Below are 15,383 nucleotides of genomic sequence, written 5' to 3'. Positions count from 1 at the left end.
AAGACATGAGAAGCACAAACCAGTAAATTGGGCTGAAAAAGAAAGGATGAACTAATGAAGACTATGAATAAAAAGCTTAGAAATTAAATTAAGAAAGTAATGACCTAATTTTAGTTAGATAACATGAACATGGCCTAATTCAGCTATGCCTAAGCTTAACAGCATACATTTTAGCTGTCAACAATTTGCTTACGTTGAGCTAGCCAGGAATTTTTAATTTCTGAATCTGTTCTTATAGTTAATTACATGATAAATTAGCATCATCCTGATCAAATTAATGCATATACAGATGTGCATGTACTCTTAATTCTTTTAAATGGATATTTCAGTTAACAACCACCTGCGTAGGATAGAGCATCAATTAATAAACGTCACTTATTAAAATTTTGATTAAGCAACTGTAGATAAAAATGAAACAACTTCTTGAATCGCATGGACTGAATTCATAGAACCACTCAGTGTCTCTTTGATTATAACTATAGTACTAGTACGAGTTCTTAATAAAGTTTCAAAGCAAATTTTGTTAACTTGTTGGACTAGGGAACCTTACATTGCTTGGCTAAAAATGGCAAGACAATGCGCCATGCGTGGAGCTCTTCCATTAAAGATTTGACCTCCACCAAATTAATTAAAAATCTTTCTGTCGTCCAGCACTAAAGAAGAGTAATGAATGAGGGAGGGAAGATGGGGTAAAATTTGTAAATGATCATGAGTTATGTGCAATTTTGTGTTTTTTTTTATTGGATGGGTTTCAAATCCTAGATCTAGCATACTCATACTCATCATTCTACCCACCCTCACAACTTAGCTTGCTTATACAAGGTCATTTGAATGCACGCTATCCTCTTTGTTGGAGAATAGAATCTCACATCGAAAATATAACAAAATGACTTATATATGAGAAAATTATACTCTTAATATCATCGAGACTTTTTTGTGATAAAAGCCTACACATAGTAATTGGTGATTAAATTTGGAGACAATATTGATAATGTTGGTAGTGAATCATATACTGGGCCTAAAAAATTTATCACTCATATATACATATTCTTAACATCCAACCATATATTAGCACATTGACTAATGAACAAAAGGTAAAACCTAGATTTAGGTCTAATTAATTTAAGTTTTGGAATAATAGACCATAGCCACTAATGAACAAAAGGCAAAACCTAGATTTAGGTGTAATTAATTAAGTTTTGGAATAATAGATCATAGCACGATTGGCGCTCTTAATTTAAAACTACTTTTGTTGGAGAAGTTCGATTAGTACCTATCATCTTTGTTCAAGTACGATTAGTACCTTCCACAAAAGCTCTATCTATAAGCTAATTGGACACGAATCCAACACGGGGTTGAAAAATATTTACGAATGATGATGGTCACAACCACTAACGAAATTTAATCTAAGTGTCATATATAAGACCATCCAAATATATAATTTAAGTCTTCCTTGTATACTTTTATTTTGTAATGTTGGTAGAGATTTCAAGTTTAAATTCCTTTTTTTTTATATAGAAATATAAAGAAATTGAAGTCAGTGTTCCAAATTTGTCTTCAAATTAACAAGGAATATAGGCTATAGCTTCCAATCATCAGAAAGATTAATATATATGTTAAGTTTTGAACCTTGAGCACGATTTATATTCATAAAAACATAACATGAAACTGTTGTCACGCAAAACTTCATATCAATTAAGTAATACAAATCATAACATATCTTCATGTATACATCCTGGTGAATAATTAATTTACGGTGAATACGTCTTTGTGTTTGTCGCTCTCATGTAATATAAGAATGTAAACCTCATAATATGTAAGTTATTTGGAAGCAATTCAAGCGAGTGAATATGAATCCCTAATCTTTCTTACATAGGGCATATTTCAGCCATGTACATTGTATACGACACAAAAAGGAGAAAATGACGAGGGGCTAGAAAAGCTTATTCGAACAGCAAGTTCGGGCTAGTTGCAGTGAATATTGTTTTCAAGGTTTTCGGTATTTGATTTGGCCCCATGATTCCTTTTCGGTGTTTGATTTTGATGTTTTAACAACGTTTAAATGTTAAAATAGCTTTAAAGTTTTAGGAGTGTTTTCAGAACTTTTGTAATCTTGAATTAGTTTTATTTTCAATTGCATTTAGGATTTTTCCTATGACTACATAAGCAACTTTAGGGTATTATTTTCATTCATCTTGTATATTATTAATCAAAATTTGAAAATGTTTTTTAATTCTCTAATGTTTCAAAATACTATTAAAAAATGACCATTCGGGATCCTCGAAAGAAGTGGATAACCGTAACTTGCCACTATTTGTCTTACTTTAAAAAAAAAAGATGACTGTTCGGGTTTGTTTTTATATTTGACTTCCGATGTGTCAGCAAAGCAATTAGGATTTGGGATAAATGATGAAGAGTTAAACGACTGTAATAAGTTTTGGTGGCGACAGGGGACATATACCTACCAAATTAACAATAGGCAAACAACTTTTTATCTCTTAAGTCCGTGCCACGGAAACCATCAGCCGTACATTCGTTTCACTTGTATATCAATCTTGTCTCTTTCTTTCGCCTTTTGTTCTGATTTCCTCTTACTTTTACATCGTTATTGGATGAGGCACTATCATCCATAATCATCCACCTTATGCCCAGAGCCGGCCCTAAGGATAGCCGTAGTAGGCGCCTGCCTAGGCCTTCACTTCAGAAGAGTCCCCAATTTTTAGGCGGAGTTAGATGGGTCTGGACGATGATGGACGGGAGCTATGCGGGCTTATATGTAAAAGTCGGAATTTGGAAATCTTTTGTTGTAGAGTCAGTCTCGCACGAGGAAGAAGACAACCCCATTTCTAACATCATTTTAATTGCACGATTTTATTTAAGATGGTTCCACCATCTTTTTTTATTTATATATTTGCACATTTTCTCCTCTTTAAATAGTCTTCACCATCTTATTTTTACTTTTTTGCTTCTCTCTTAAATATCACCTTTATGTTTATTTTTATGGGGTTTTATTATCCTATTTTAAGATCACACCACATATATCATTATTATGTACCTAAAGGGCCAAAACTCTCACCTTTTAGAAAAATGACATTATTAAATGTTCAAATTAATTAGTTTATATAATATATAATAAATTATTTAAATCCGTTTCGTCAGCCTAGGCGTGTATACGAAAATTACTATTCTCTTCACTCTAGTATTTTTCCTAGTTGTAAGATGTTGTCTCTGTAATCCAACTATTCATTCATTTACTGAATATAATAAGTAACATTGTAACAATAGAAAAATGATTGGAATTCGGCGTAATGGGTAGGGACTTCTCTTTCGGTTTGAATTGGTTGAAAAATTAGATTATGTAAACTTAATAAGTGCATTTGCATCTAAAAATGCGAGACGGGTAATATACTAATATTTGAGTAATGTTTGTATATCTTTATTCTTTTGATATTAATTTTTAATGATATTTGATGTAGAAATAGACTTTTCATGTATTTAGTGAATTTTTTTTACACATGTCAATGTACAAAGGGTCGGGAGTCAGAGAACTCTAGGGCCCCATTTCGAAGGCTCGCCTAGGGCCCCCAAATTCTCAGGGCCGGCCTTGCTTATGCCCGCCACGCTCTTGGACTTAGAAAAGAAACAAAGAAAGTCAACCTAAGGTTATTTCTAATATGCACACAGTGAGATTCTTGATCGTTCGATTTTTTGTTGAAAATTCTTGAGTACACATCTAATAATATGTTACTCTAATGCATGTCATACATCGGATGTATAGAATTTTCAATTAACTTGACCAATTTTTTTGTATTGAGTCAATATCAGGTTGTTTTTTCATTTTTGTTCTTTGAAATAGAACTTGAATCTTAGGTTGAAATCTCTTAAGGGAATAAAAAATTTGTTTTCTCTCTTTTTTTTTAATAATCTTTGTTATATAAGTGAGGGTAAATCGAACCAAAAATTTCTGAGTGCAAAGATAATTGTTTTTAACTATTTGAGCCACAAACTCATTGTGAGTTTTCTTTACCTCCCACAGGTACAATGAAAACTAACAATTAAACTATCTAACACAATGGTACAGTAAATTTCTCTCGCTCTCTCTAGAAATCATTTCCCTCTAGAAACCCTCTCAAACCAGTTTCAAACCCTAACCTTCTTCCATGGCTAGTGGCCTCTGGCTAAGGCTGAGGGCCGATAGCAGATTCTCTTTCTTCTCCTAGCCTTCTTCCCTTCTTACCGTCCTCCCTTTCCCCTCTATTCCCCCCTTTCATCCCAGATTTCCCAAGCCTCGCCATCCACCTCCCCCTCTGTTTCTTTATGCCATCTTCCCAAACCCAATCTTTTTAACCCTCCACCCTCTTCCCCTTTTCGTGTCTTTCCCCCAACCTCCAGATCCAGACCTTGCCCTTCTCAAGATTCTCTTGTTTATGGCGTTTGTGCTCTGGGTGCAAGGGTGGGTCTGCGGATGCAGGTGGGTCTTCTCTCTCGCCGTTTTGACTCTTAGCTTCACGCCTCCCCTAGATCCGGGTTTTGCCTTGCTCAAGGCATTTTCCTTGCCTCAAGGTATGGCGTGTGATCTGTGCTTGGAATTATGGCTGCTGGTGGATTGGAGCCACACTTCGTCACTCTACTTTGGTGTTATGGACTTGTCGAAATCCATGCTCAAATTAGAGTGTAGCGCCTCCTTAGTGGTGTTGCTTTGGTTTGGGCATGCAAATCTAGCGGTGGCTTTGTTTGGGCTTCTTGTCAATGGTCGCATCTGGAACCTTTGCCGCATGCGGTTCATAGTTGCTGCTCTACTGGATTTATGGATGTGGCAACCAGACCTATCTTATGTTGTCGCACCGCTGTGATCCTTGCCTGAGGGTCCTATCCTTCCATCGTATAGTGTCCATTTTGTGATTCCATTAGTTTATTTTAGCCTAGTTTAGTTTAATTTAGGTTAGTTTAGTTTTGAGCTAGTTTAGTCTAGCTTAATTGTCTCACCTAGTAAGTGTTGTGGCTGCGCCGCAACAATGGCTGTATTTGGCTTTTGCTTGAAGTGTTGTATTATGTGGTCTCGTCTACTAACGATGACTTTATGTTGTCTCGCTCATGAGATGACTTTATGTGACCGCGCTATTTAGCGGTGACTGTTTGCAATCACCTATACAAATCTGTTATATGTTGTTTCTGTGATAGGTTTGTATGGGTGTTGTAGGAAGTTCCTGTACATGTGATAGTTGCTTAGGGGTTTACCATTATTGTCTCATTTGCGCAAATTAACCTCCAAACCTTTTTTTTTTTTTTTTTGTCATTGGAGGATTGTACCCAATTGGCGCCTATGTATTGCTCTCGGTTGAGTAATGAAATACCAAATATTGTTGCTTGTCAAAAAAACTATCCAACGCATTGAACTTATAAATAAAGGTTGATAATGTTGATTACGTACCACATTAAAACTCCATTTACTATAATTTTTTAGTATGTTTATGCCCTTAATTTCTTTCGCCGTTGAAGTTGTTTTTACGCCTTCTAAAAGATCATGAAGGCTTGAATAATGGACACAATGCTTTGTCTAACACCAAATCTGAAGCTTCAATCTACTGCTTAAGAATCACACACGATAATGGTTAGAGAGATACTGAAATGCTTATATGAGTCTTCCCTATCTTTAGAAGGGTGACTAGTAGCCACCAGCTGATCTTTTAAAATAAAATTAAAAAAAAAAAAAAAAAAAAAAAACCACTTAATTTGATATGACCAAGTTACTTGTCGCCAAAACATTTTTCAGAATCATGCCCTGAAAGTGGAAGGTTAATAATTTTTCACGGTCCATTTATTTTTTAAAAGGTTTAACTGAGATAATGGGTTGGTACCAAATTCGTACCGAAGGATGAGCTACTTATATACTTTTGGCTAAAGCAATATAAATTTCTAAATCATAATGATTGATGGTAGGAAACAATTAATCACTCGGTGATGAACATTATGAAAATGCAATAGTGGTCAAAATATAATATCATTATATAGCAAGTGGTCATTTTTCAAAGTGGTGGAAATGTGTTGAGCTTTTGTATAACGGTGTGAGTTCAAACATCGTCGTTAGCTAATATAACATATAATCTAACAAAATCTATCGGTTGACAAAAAAAAAAAAATTATCATTACATAGATCGTTCGCACATCACATTCCAAACATAACGTTCCCCTCAACTTTATAGTTTAATTTTTTTTTAGTTTATTTAATTAAAAAAATTGTGTGAAGTAAACGAAATTAAATCGTGATCGTATTCACTTACAAAAGTATGCATGAAAAACAAATCACATTGTATTAGAAAGAAAATGATGTTGTGAAACTAATTATAAAAGTGGGTGCAGAGATGGGACAACAGGAAGAGAATGAATCATGTGTATGAGAATTGTATCCTCACCCATTGACCTTGTACCTATATTTATATTAATCATGATAAGTTCTCTTTCTTGCATTGAGAGTAATACAAACCTATGAAGATTTGATCTTCAAATGACATTCTTAATTAATAATACACAATCACATTCTTAATAAAAATTCTATTCACAATAAATAACATTTTTTAAATTATAACTAAATAATTTTCACAAATAACATTTTTTTTTAAATTATAACCACTTATTGACATGATAATATGATGTTAGGTAGAAAAAGTGTGCATATCAGGAGTTTACCAAAACACAAATAGTGATATGAGCACTAACAGATACATTCATATCATATATTCCACCACAACTTTCAAGTGCATGTCACACGCTTATGATTAATCATTGATCCTACATTAATTATTTAAGAAAACCATATTTTCTAATCCCAAAAGCATCACTAGTCTAGAACACAAATAGTGATATGAGCAGTAACAGATCCATTCATATCATATATTCCACCACAACTTTCAAGTGCATGTCACACGTTTATGATTAATCATTGATCCTACATTAATTATTTAAGAAAACCATATTTTCTAATCCCAAAAGCATCACTAGTCTAGAAGCAACGTGACTCTTCCTAACTAAATACCATATGGAGCCTTAATTAACCCATTAATTGTATCAGCCATTTTTAGTGTGTCAGAAACACGATCCAATATAGCAATTGTTATAATACAATTGGTTGAAAGTTAAAAAAAAAAATTATAATCAACTATATTGTTACCCTTGTGTACTAAGCCGTGTTATCAGCAGATTGAAAAAATCTTCCCAAAATTTGTGCGGGCCACAAAAATTTGGTCGTGGTCTCTTTAAATTCATATATCAATATATGTAGGATAGGACATCAGATAGGAACAAGGTCGAAAAATTGTAATGAAAGGACATATTATAAGTGGAGAGTCCACTAATACACCTCCTCCATTTCGGTGGAGTACTCGATCTTATGCCTCCTCTCCACACAATGATGTTATTTATAATTATCTATATTTGTTGGTCCAAAAAAAAAAAAATATATATATATATATATATATATCTATATTTTTTTGTTTCTTGGAACGTTCTCTTCTTTGTTTTTCTTGGAGACTTCTCGATGTTGAAGTAATTGAGCTATGTTACAGTCAATTGGCTATGTATGGAGATGTGATTTAAGATCGTAGATTCTTGGAGAATTCATGTTTAATCTATAGTAACATCTTCATAGGCGGAGTTAGAATTTCACCCCGAAGAGGGGGGGGGGAGGGGAGGCGGGGAGGGGAGGGCGGGGGAGAGGACATATTAACAAGAAATCATCCTTAAAACATAAAACGAGAAAATAACTATATTTAATCATGTATGAAAATTATCTCAAACCCTACTAATATTTTATTTAAAACATCATATTTTTGTTCCTAATTTCATACAAGCAAAGAAATTTCGTAACAAAGTAAGCACACTCTCTACTTTCTATGTTTTTAGGGGTGGGCCACCTCCTGGTTTTGCCTCCGCTACCGAACATCGTCACATAAACAACACGTAGAAAGAATGAAAGGAATGTCTTATCGAGGTAATCATATTTGCTTTGATAGGTATGCTTTCCAAGCGTGGTGGCGAGCAAAGACACAAAATGCATGCCGTAGTGGAAAAATACGGGCATGCATATTTTTAGACAAACTTGTTACAGTAAGACCTACAGAAACACGATGAGTTCAAGAAAGAATCTCCTAAATATTGGATAGCATGAACAACGTACTTAGCAAAGTTTAGTACTAAGTGCAGCGAGCACTTATGGAAAGGAACGAACAAAATAACGTACTCGCACAGAGATCTACGTCTCTCGAGCCCAGGTTTGACATGATCGAATAGCTTTTCGGGCCCGGACCAACAATGGTAAAGTTGCGCTTAGGACCGGCCATTAGTTCAGTCTTTAGAACTATATGTCTTGCTTGGCAATTGGGCAAATGTTAATTTGGCCCAGTTACAAATCACTATTTCAATCCTCTCTCTAAAAAATTAGACCTCCATTAATTTATAGTACAAAACTAATGTAGAATACTATATGGTGTGAATTAAGACATATGGTGGTGGAGGAGTGGAAGTACAAGACAAGACAACACTAAAAACCTGTTTTGGAGGGAGATGCTAGCGACCTCACGTGAATAAACGATTAGATTCAGTTAATGTTTGCGTGGATGATATTAAATGGTGACTTGGAAAATAGGCAACACTTCTGATTTAATATGACCCTTCATGGACCACGCCTTATGATCCAACTCTATAAATCCTACCCAACCCAACTGTACAGAACTGCATTGAGTAGTACTCTTAGTTCAAGGAGAGTTGTTTTAGTGTGTCCAAAACACGGAGTGGAACACCAGTCATCATACATATTGGAGGACTAATTTTTTGAGAACTTTAACAAAAAGCTCCCGGTATTATTTACTTTAACGAAAAACCACATTTTACACTAAAAATTCAATTATGGTACTATTCACTTTACCCTTTATTTTGTCATTTTCGTTAAAACTCAAAGTTTTCAAGCCATTTTCATTAGTTTTCCTTAATTTTTTTCAAGTGTCTCCAATTGTATAATGATATGTGGTGTTCTGCCCTATATTCCGGGCACACTAAAAATCTCTCTAGTTCAAGTACATGTCATAGAGACATAATGTTTGAACGGCTACCAATCTGCGAGAAATTGAGACTTGCAATAAAGACGCATGCACTTGTGGTTCTTATTTAACCATGCATGCCTTTGAAAATAACATGCACCAAATTATGAGAGATTCATGTCTCAAGAACAACCACAGAGAGTGTAATGTTAGAAAGGTAATACACGTACCCTTAGCCTCTATTTAACACACTGTTGCAAGTGCTCGCACTCGCCACTTTCCTTGGTCAACATGGAGGGCTTGTCGTTCCTCCGGAGAACCAAAACAAGCCCGAAGGGCCGGTAGGTAGACTTCTTAAAGCTTGAAGTGAGCTCAACTTGGTCTTGTCCAGAATATAACTGGAAGAAAAGTTTCATGTTTTTAGTTGGTGTTTCACGACTCTATGGTGTAGTGACAGTCTTCGGTCTTTTTTGGAGGAGGTACTGAGTTGTGTAAATTTCATGAACGATACTAGTTGAACTTAAAAAATAAAAAAATAAAAAATAAAAAAAAAAAATGAGAAAAAATTGGGCCGTCGTTGTTTGTTAATTTACTGCAGATGCCAAGCAGACAATATAGACTTCGGAGCTAAGATTCATTTCATATCAGAAAAATGGAAGGAGACTTGCATTAGCTGCTGCTTCTTGATGAAGTTAATTCCCAGGCCTATGATCACAGAGTGACACAGAACCTGGAAAATTAATTAAGCTAATGCCCTGAACACTAGCAAATGCAATATGACATAGGCAGGTTGGAGCTCTTTCTCCAAGTAATGTCCGTGGTGTTATGGATAAAGAAATATTAGTTTCTCTTGGGATCTGTTGGTTTTAATAAACCTAGAACTCTTTCAAGAACCCTAGCAGAGCTCTTAAGAATGAAAACTCACGTAAAATATTGAACTGTTCTTCTTACCAATTTCAAAGGAAGGATACAGTTTTAAAGGGAAAGACTGAAACAAATAACATCAACTCTCCCACGATCATATGCTGATTTTGTGGAGAGTTCTCATCCCTAAGCAACGGAAGCAAACCTTATCGTGGTGAACATCCTCATCCACGACTCCTACAAACTAGGACTTGTGCTTGACTAAGTCTCTACATATTTAGTCAGCATTATTTAATTGAAAACTTAATTAAAACTTAACTAAAACTCTTAACACCCTCCCTTAAACTGATTTCTACTGAAAACAGTTTAGGGTTTAGACACCATCAGGAAATCTTCATCAACTTCTTCGACCATCACATATCCTGCCAGGTTTTCAACCCACTCCTTCTCAAGATGTTTGAGTGAATGCACTCCAAGTAGCTTCCTCAATTTCTAGAAAGAGGGCTGCTTGAGTGACTTTGTGAGTATATCAGCCAATTGATTTCCACTCTTGCAATACTCGAGCTCAACTACACCATCATTGCACAGATTTCGCAAAAAATGAAAGCGAACATCAATGTGCTTACTTCTTCCATGCATTACAAGATTTCTTGATAACTTTATGGCAGAAATTTTATCATAGAAAATGATTGTTGAACCCTCTTGCTTATCACCAAGTGCTTCTAGCATCCTTCTTAGCCAAATAGCTTGACATGCACATGAGGTAGCTGCCATAAGCTCAGCCTCAGTAGTGGATAGGGTCACAATTTGCTGCTTCTTTGAGGACCATGTAATTGCTCCAGAATTTATCATGAAAACATGTCCTGAAGTACTCTTCCTATCATCGATGTCCCCAGCGTAGTCACTGTCAGTGAAGCCAACAAAATCTGAACCTCCTTGACTATTGTAGAACACTTCATAGTTAATTGTTCCCTTTACATATCTTAGAATACGTTTTGCTGCATTCAAATACATTTCAGTTGGTCTCTCCATGTACCTGCTGATGGCACTCACACCATACATTAAAGCAGGTTGTGTGAAAGTCAAATACATAAGACTTCTCACGAGTTGCTTGTAGAATGAACTGTCCACTGCTACTCCATTGATATCCTTACATAACTTCAGTCCAGGCTCTAATGGTGTTCCAATCTCTTTGCAATCAGCCATTTTAAACTTCTCAAGGATTTCTTGTGCATATTTCTTCTAACAAATAAAATTCCTAGTAGAATGACTTCAACTCCCAGAAAATATCTCATCAGCTCGAGATCAGTCATCTCGAATTCCTCCATCATAGACTTTTTGAACTCTTTCATCATCTCAACATTGTTACTAGTATATATCAAATTATCAACATATAAGCAAAGAATTAACATTTGACCTCCAATTTCACTCTTGACATAGAGTGAGTGATCATAGGGACATTTCTGAAACCCAAGCCTTCCAAAATGATTATCAATTCTACTGTACCAAGCACAGGGTGCTTGTTTCAGTCCATAAAGTGCCTTCTTCAATTTATACACTTTTTCTTCTTCTCCCTTCTTTTCATATCCTTGTGGTTGATCGACGTACAATTCCTCATACAGTTCTCCATGCAAAAACGCTGACTTTATGTCCAATTGATAAATCAACCATGAATTTTGAGCTGCAAGTGAGATTACCAACCTTATTGAGTCTTGTTTAGCCACAGGAGCAAACACTTCCTTGTAATCAATGCCATGATTTTGCTTGTATCCCTTTGCCACCAAATGAGCCTTGCTTCTCTATTTCTCCTTTTTTATTGACTTTGGTTCTGAAGACCCATTTGAAGCCAATAGTCTTGTGTCCCTTAGGCAAACTTGTCGGCTCCCATGTATTGTTCTTTTCAATAGACTTTATTTCACTTTCCATGGCATATTTCCACTTCACCTCCTTTGAAGCTTCTTCAAAAGTAATCGGATCACTGTCTACAAACAATGCAAAATGAGCATTGTCATCATCTGAGCTTGTGTAGCTTGTATCGTAATCCATCATCCAAGCTGGCCTCTTTCTCAAACCTTCACCCCTTAGTGTATCTATCTTCTTCAACCTGCTGTGGTACTTCTTCAATTTAAGGTGAGACTTGAGTCGTGGTGTTTTCACCATCAAAGACATCATTAACTTGTATCTGTTGTATAGTTGTTTTGTTTGTTGACCAACTCCATTTTGCATTCTCATCAAACACCACATCTCAACTAATAATGATCTTCTCAGTTTCAGGATTGTATAACCTGTAAACTTTGGACACATCACTAACACCAAGAAACACACATTTTTCACTCTTGTTGTCCAGTTTCTTCCTTCTCTCATCTGGAATGTGTGCATATGTTATGCGCCCAAACACCTTGAAATGCTCTACATAAAGCTTTCTTCCATTCCAAGCTTATTGGGGTGTTATATTTTTAACAGAAAATGTGGGACTTCTATTTAGAACATGAACTACCCATAAACTGCTTCAAGCCAGAAGTGATTTGGAACTTATCCCTTTGCTAGAAGGGTTCGAACCATGTTGAGTATGGTTCTATTTTTCCTCTCTGAGACCTTATTTTGCTGCGGTGTGTAGGCTGCAGTAAGATGCCTCTTTATTCCACTTTCATCACACAAAGCTTCAAATTCTTTTTAACATAACTCTCATCCACGATCAATGCACAAGCACTTGATTTTCTTCTCAGATTCATTTTCAACAAGAACCTTGAAGCTCTTGAATGCATCACATGCCTCTGACTTCTTATGCAAGAAATACACCCATGTTTTTCTACTGAAATCATCAATAAATGAGATAAAATACCTTTTCCCTCCATTTGAACTTGGATTAATTGATCCACATAGGTCCGAGTGAACCAATTCCAAAACTAAGTGAGCCCTTGTTGCTTTCCCACTTGGAAATGTTTCTCTTGGCTACTTTGCTATGACACACTCCTCACAGACCTTAGTTTGGATTATGATTTTAGGCAAACCAATCACCATCTTCTTCTCATAAAGTGTTCTTATTCCATTGAAGTGCAAGTGACCAAACCTGTGATGCCACAGCCATGTTTCATCATTTTCCTTTGCAACCATACAGGTATTTACACTCTTAAGCTTTAACAGGAACAGCCTGTTTGGTGACATCTTCACCACAGCTATGGAGTCTCTCTTTGGATCATATATTTCACATTTTCCTTGAAATATGGTGATCTTATACCCTTTATCTTGAAGCTGTCCAGCGCTTAAAAGGTTTGTTTTCAAATTAGGAATGAAAAAGACATTTGAAATTGTCTCAATGAAATCATTTCTAGTCTTGATTTGAATCTCTCCTTTTCCCATCACGTTCACTGTTGACTTGTCTCCAGAGCTTACAGTTGTATGAAAGCTTTCATCCAAATTAACAAAGGATGGTTTATACCCACTCATGTGATTGCTGCAACTAGTATCCATATGCCAAGTTTCTTGGTCAAAATTCTCCATGACATGAAACGCCATCAGCAATGTTTCTTCCCCATTTTTCTCAATGAAATTTAACTTCTCTCCCTTCTCCTTAGGAAGCTTGGTGTAGCACTCATTTATGCAGTGCCCATAGTTACCACATCTGTAACATTCAACCTGTGATTTGTCAAACTGCTTTTTGCCTTTGCCTTGACAATCATCATCTTTCTTGGAAACATAAGATGATTCGTTATCATCTCTATTCCCAAACCGTCCACCATCTCGATTTCCTCGACCTCCTCGACGTCCTCTTCCACAACCACATCCACCTCTTCCACGTCATGTTCCTCCTCTTGAACTTGAAGATTCAGTGAAGGTGGAAGCCTTCAAAGCTTGCTCTTGGGAGCCTCCACGGTTGAGCTTCTGCTTATGAACTAGCAAGGAGCTTTGTAGCTCATCAATTGACATATCCTCTATGTCATTTGACTCCTCAATGGAGCAGACCACGTAGTCGAACTTGGGAGCCATTGATCTCATGATTTTCTCCACGACTTCATTGTCTTCAATCTTGTGACCATGGATTCTCATCTTGGTAGACATTGACATAGCTTTTCGAATATGACTCCCATATTTGGTGGGAGGTATCCTTCTCGAGAATGGATCTATCAATCGCCTGGAATAGGTAATTCTTTACCTTTAAATCTTTCAGTTTCAGTTCATCAACCTTCTTTTGTTATGCTGCTGTCAAAATACCTTCAGGTATATCAATTCCCATTTCCACAAGGTCAAAGTACTCTTTGGACCTCAGGAAATTTTCCATCAACATGCTCTAATGGTCGTAATGACCATCGAACTTAGGAATGGCTAGCTGCACAAAGCTTTTAGTTGCCTTCTCACTTGACATTATTTCTTGCTGAGATCCCTAAAAAACTGGTTCGTATACCAAATGTTGGTTTTAATAAACGTAGAACTCTTTCAAGAACCCTAGCAGAGCTCTTAAGAATGAAAACTCACGTAAAATATTGAACTGTTCTTCCTATCAATTTCAAAGGAAGGTTACAGTTTTAAGGGGAAAGACTGAAAACAAATAACAAGTCTCCCACGATCATATGCTGATTTCGTGGAGAGTTCTCATCCCTAAGCAATGGAAGCAAACCTAATCATGGTGAACATCCTCATCCGACTCCTACAAACTAGTACTTGTGCTTGACTAAGTCTCTACATAATTAGTCAGCATTATTTAATTGAAAATTTAATTAAAACTTAACTAAAACTCTTAACAGAATCTTGGTAATTTTTGCAACGCTACTTCTATATTTCTGGTTCTTTGGCATCCTCCTCGGTGTCCTAGGATCAAAGTAAATACAAATGTGTGCTTGCTAAGGGTAACTCATCAGGTTATGCAGCTTAAAGTGTTTTCCGTGACTAGTGCGGATTGTGGGGTGTTTTATTGATGATTTCTTCCAGAGCATGGGGAATCATGTTGTCATCCTTGTTTTTAAGTTGGCTCAACCGCATGCTTAGCAAAATATTTGGCTTGAGAGTGGACTCTTCCAGTGTGATTCTTTGTTTTGTTTATGGCTCTTTTTCTCCTCCTTGGTCGCTTCAGTCTCATTGCAAAACTTATCTTTTCCTATTGTAGCACATGATCTTTCATTGTTCACGTACACTTCGAGAAAGCAATATATGCTTGCTGACAAAAAAAGGAAAACAAAAAAAGAGACAACTTAATAATGTTTAAGTAAAAACAAAGCACAAATTTAACATAAATAAAATCTCAATCAAATTGAAAAAAAAAAATAGAAGTACTAGACACACTGATTATGTTAACTAGCTAGGATTTCCTTTTTTTATAAAATTAAATTAAAGACAACGACCTGGGAAATAAAAAACAAAACCCTAGTGACTAATGTCTTGAATTTGACTAATGTGTTGAATTTCACCGGATTAATTAGTTGGAGTTTATATATATAGTATAGGGAGGAAAGAGAAAACTAAAATAGAAAAATAGTAATTTCTCTCTTGTAT

At 35.9% G+C, this 15,383-nt stretch overlaps 1 protein-coding gene across 1 annotated transcript; it reads right to left on the bottom strand.

The window, feature by feature from the left end:
* Positions 1-10,388: 10,388 nt before the first annotated feature.
* On the bottom strand, positions 10,389-10,958 carry LOC139189561 (secreted RxLR effector protein 161-like). Its single transcript, XM_070808538.1, has one exon. The coding sequence runs from the start codon at positions 10,956-10,958 to the stop codon at positions 10,389-10,391; it is 570 nt and encodes a 189-aa protein (XP_070664639.1).
* Between the last annotated feature and the right edge of the window lie 4,425 nt (positions 10,959-15,383).

This window comes from Malus domestica, chromosome 11, assembly GCF_042453785.1.
Source record: "Malus domestica chromosome 11, GDT2T_hap1".
NCBI classification, from domain to species: Eukaryota; Viridiplantae; Streptophyta; class Magnoliopsida; order Rosales; family Rosaceae; genus Malus; species Malus domestica.
This window is presented reverse-complemented; position numbering and strand designations above follow the sequence as displayed.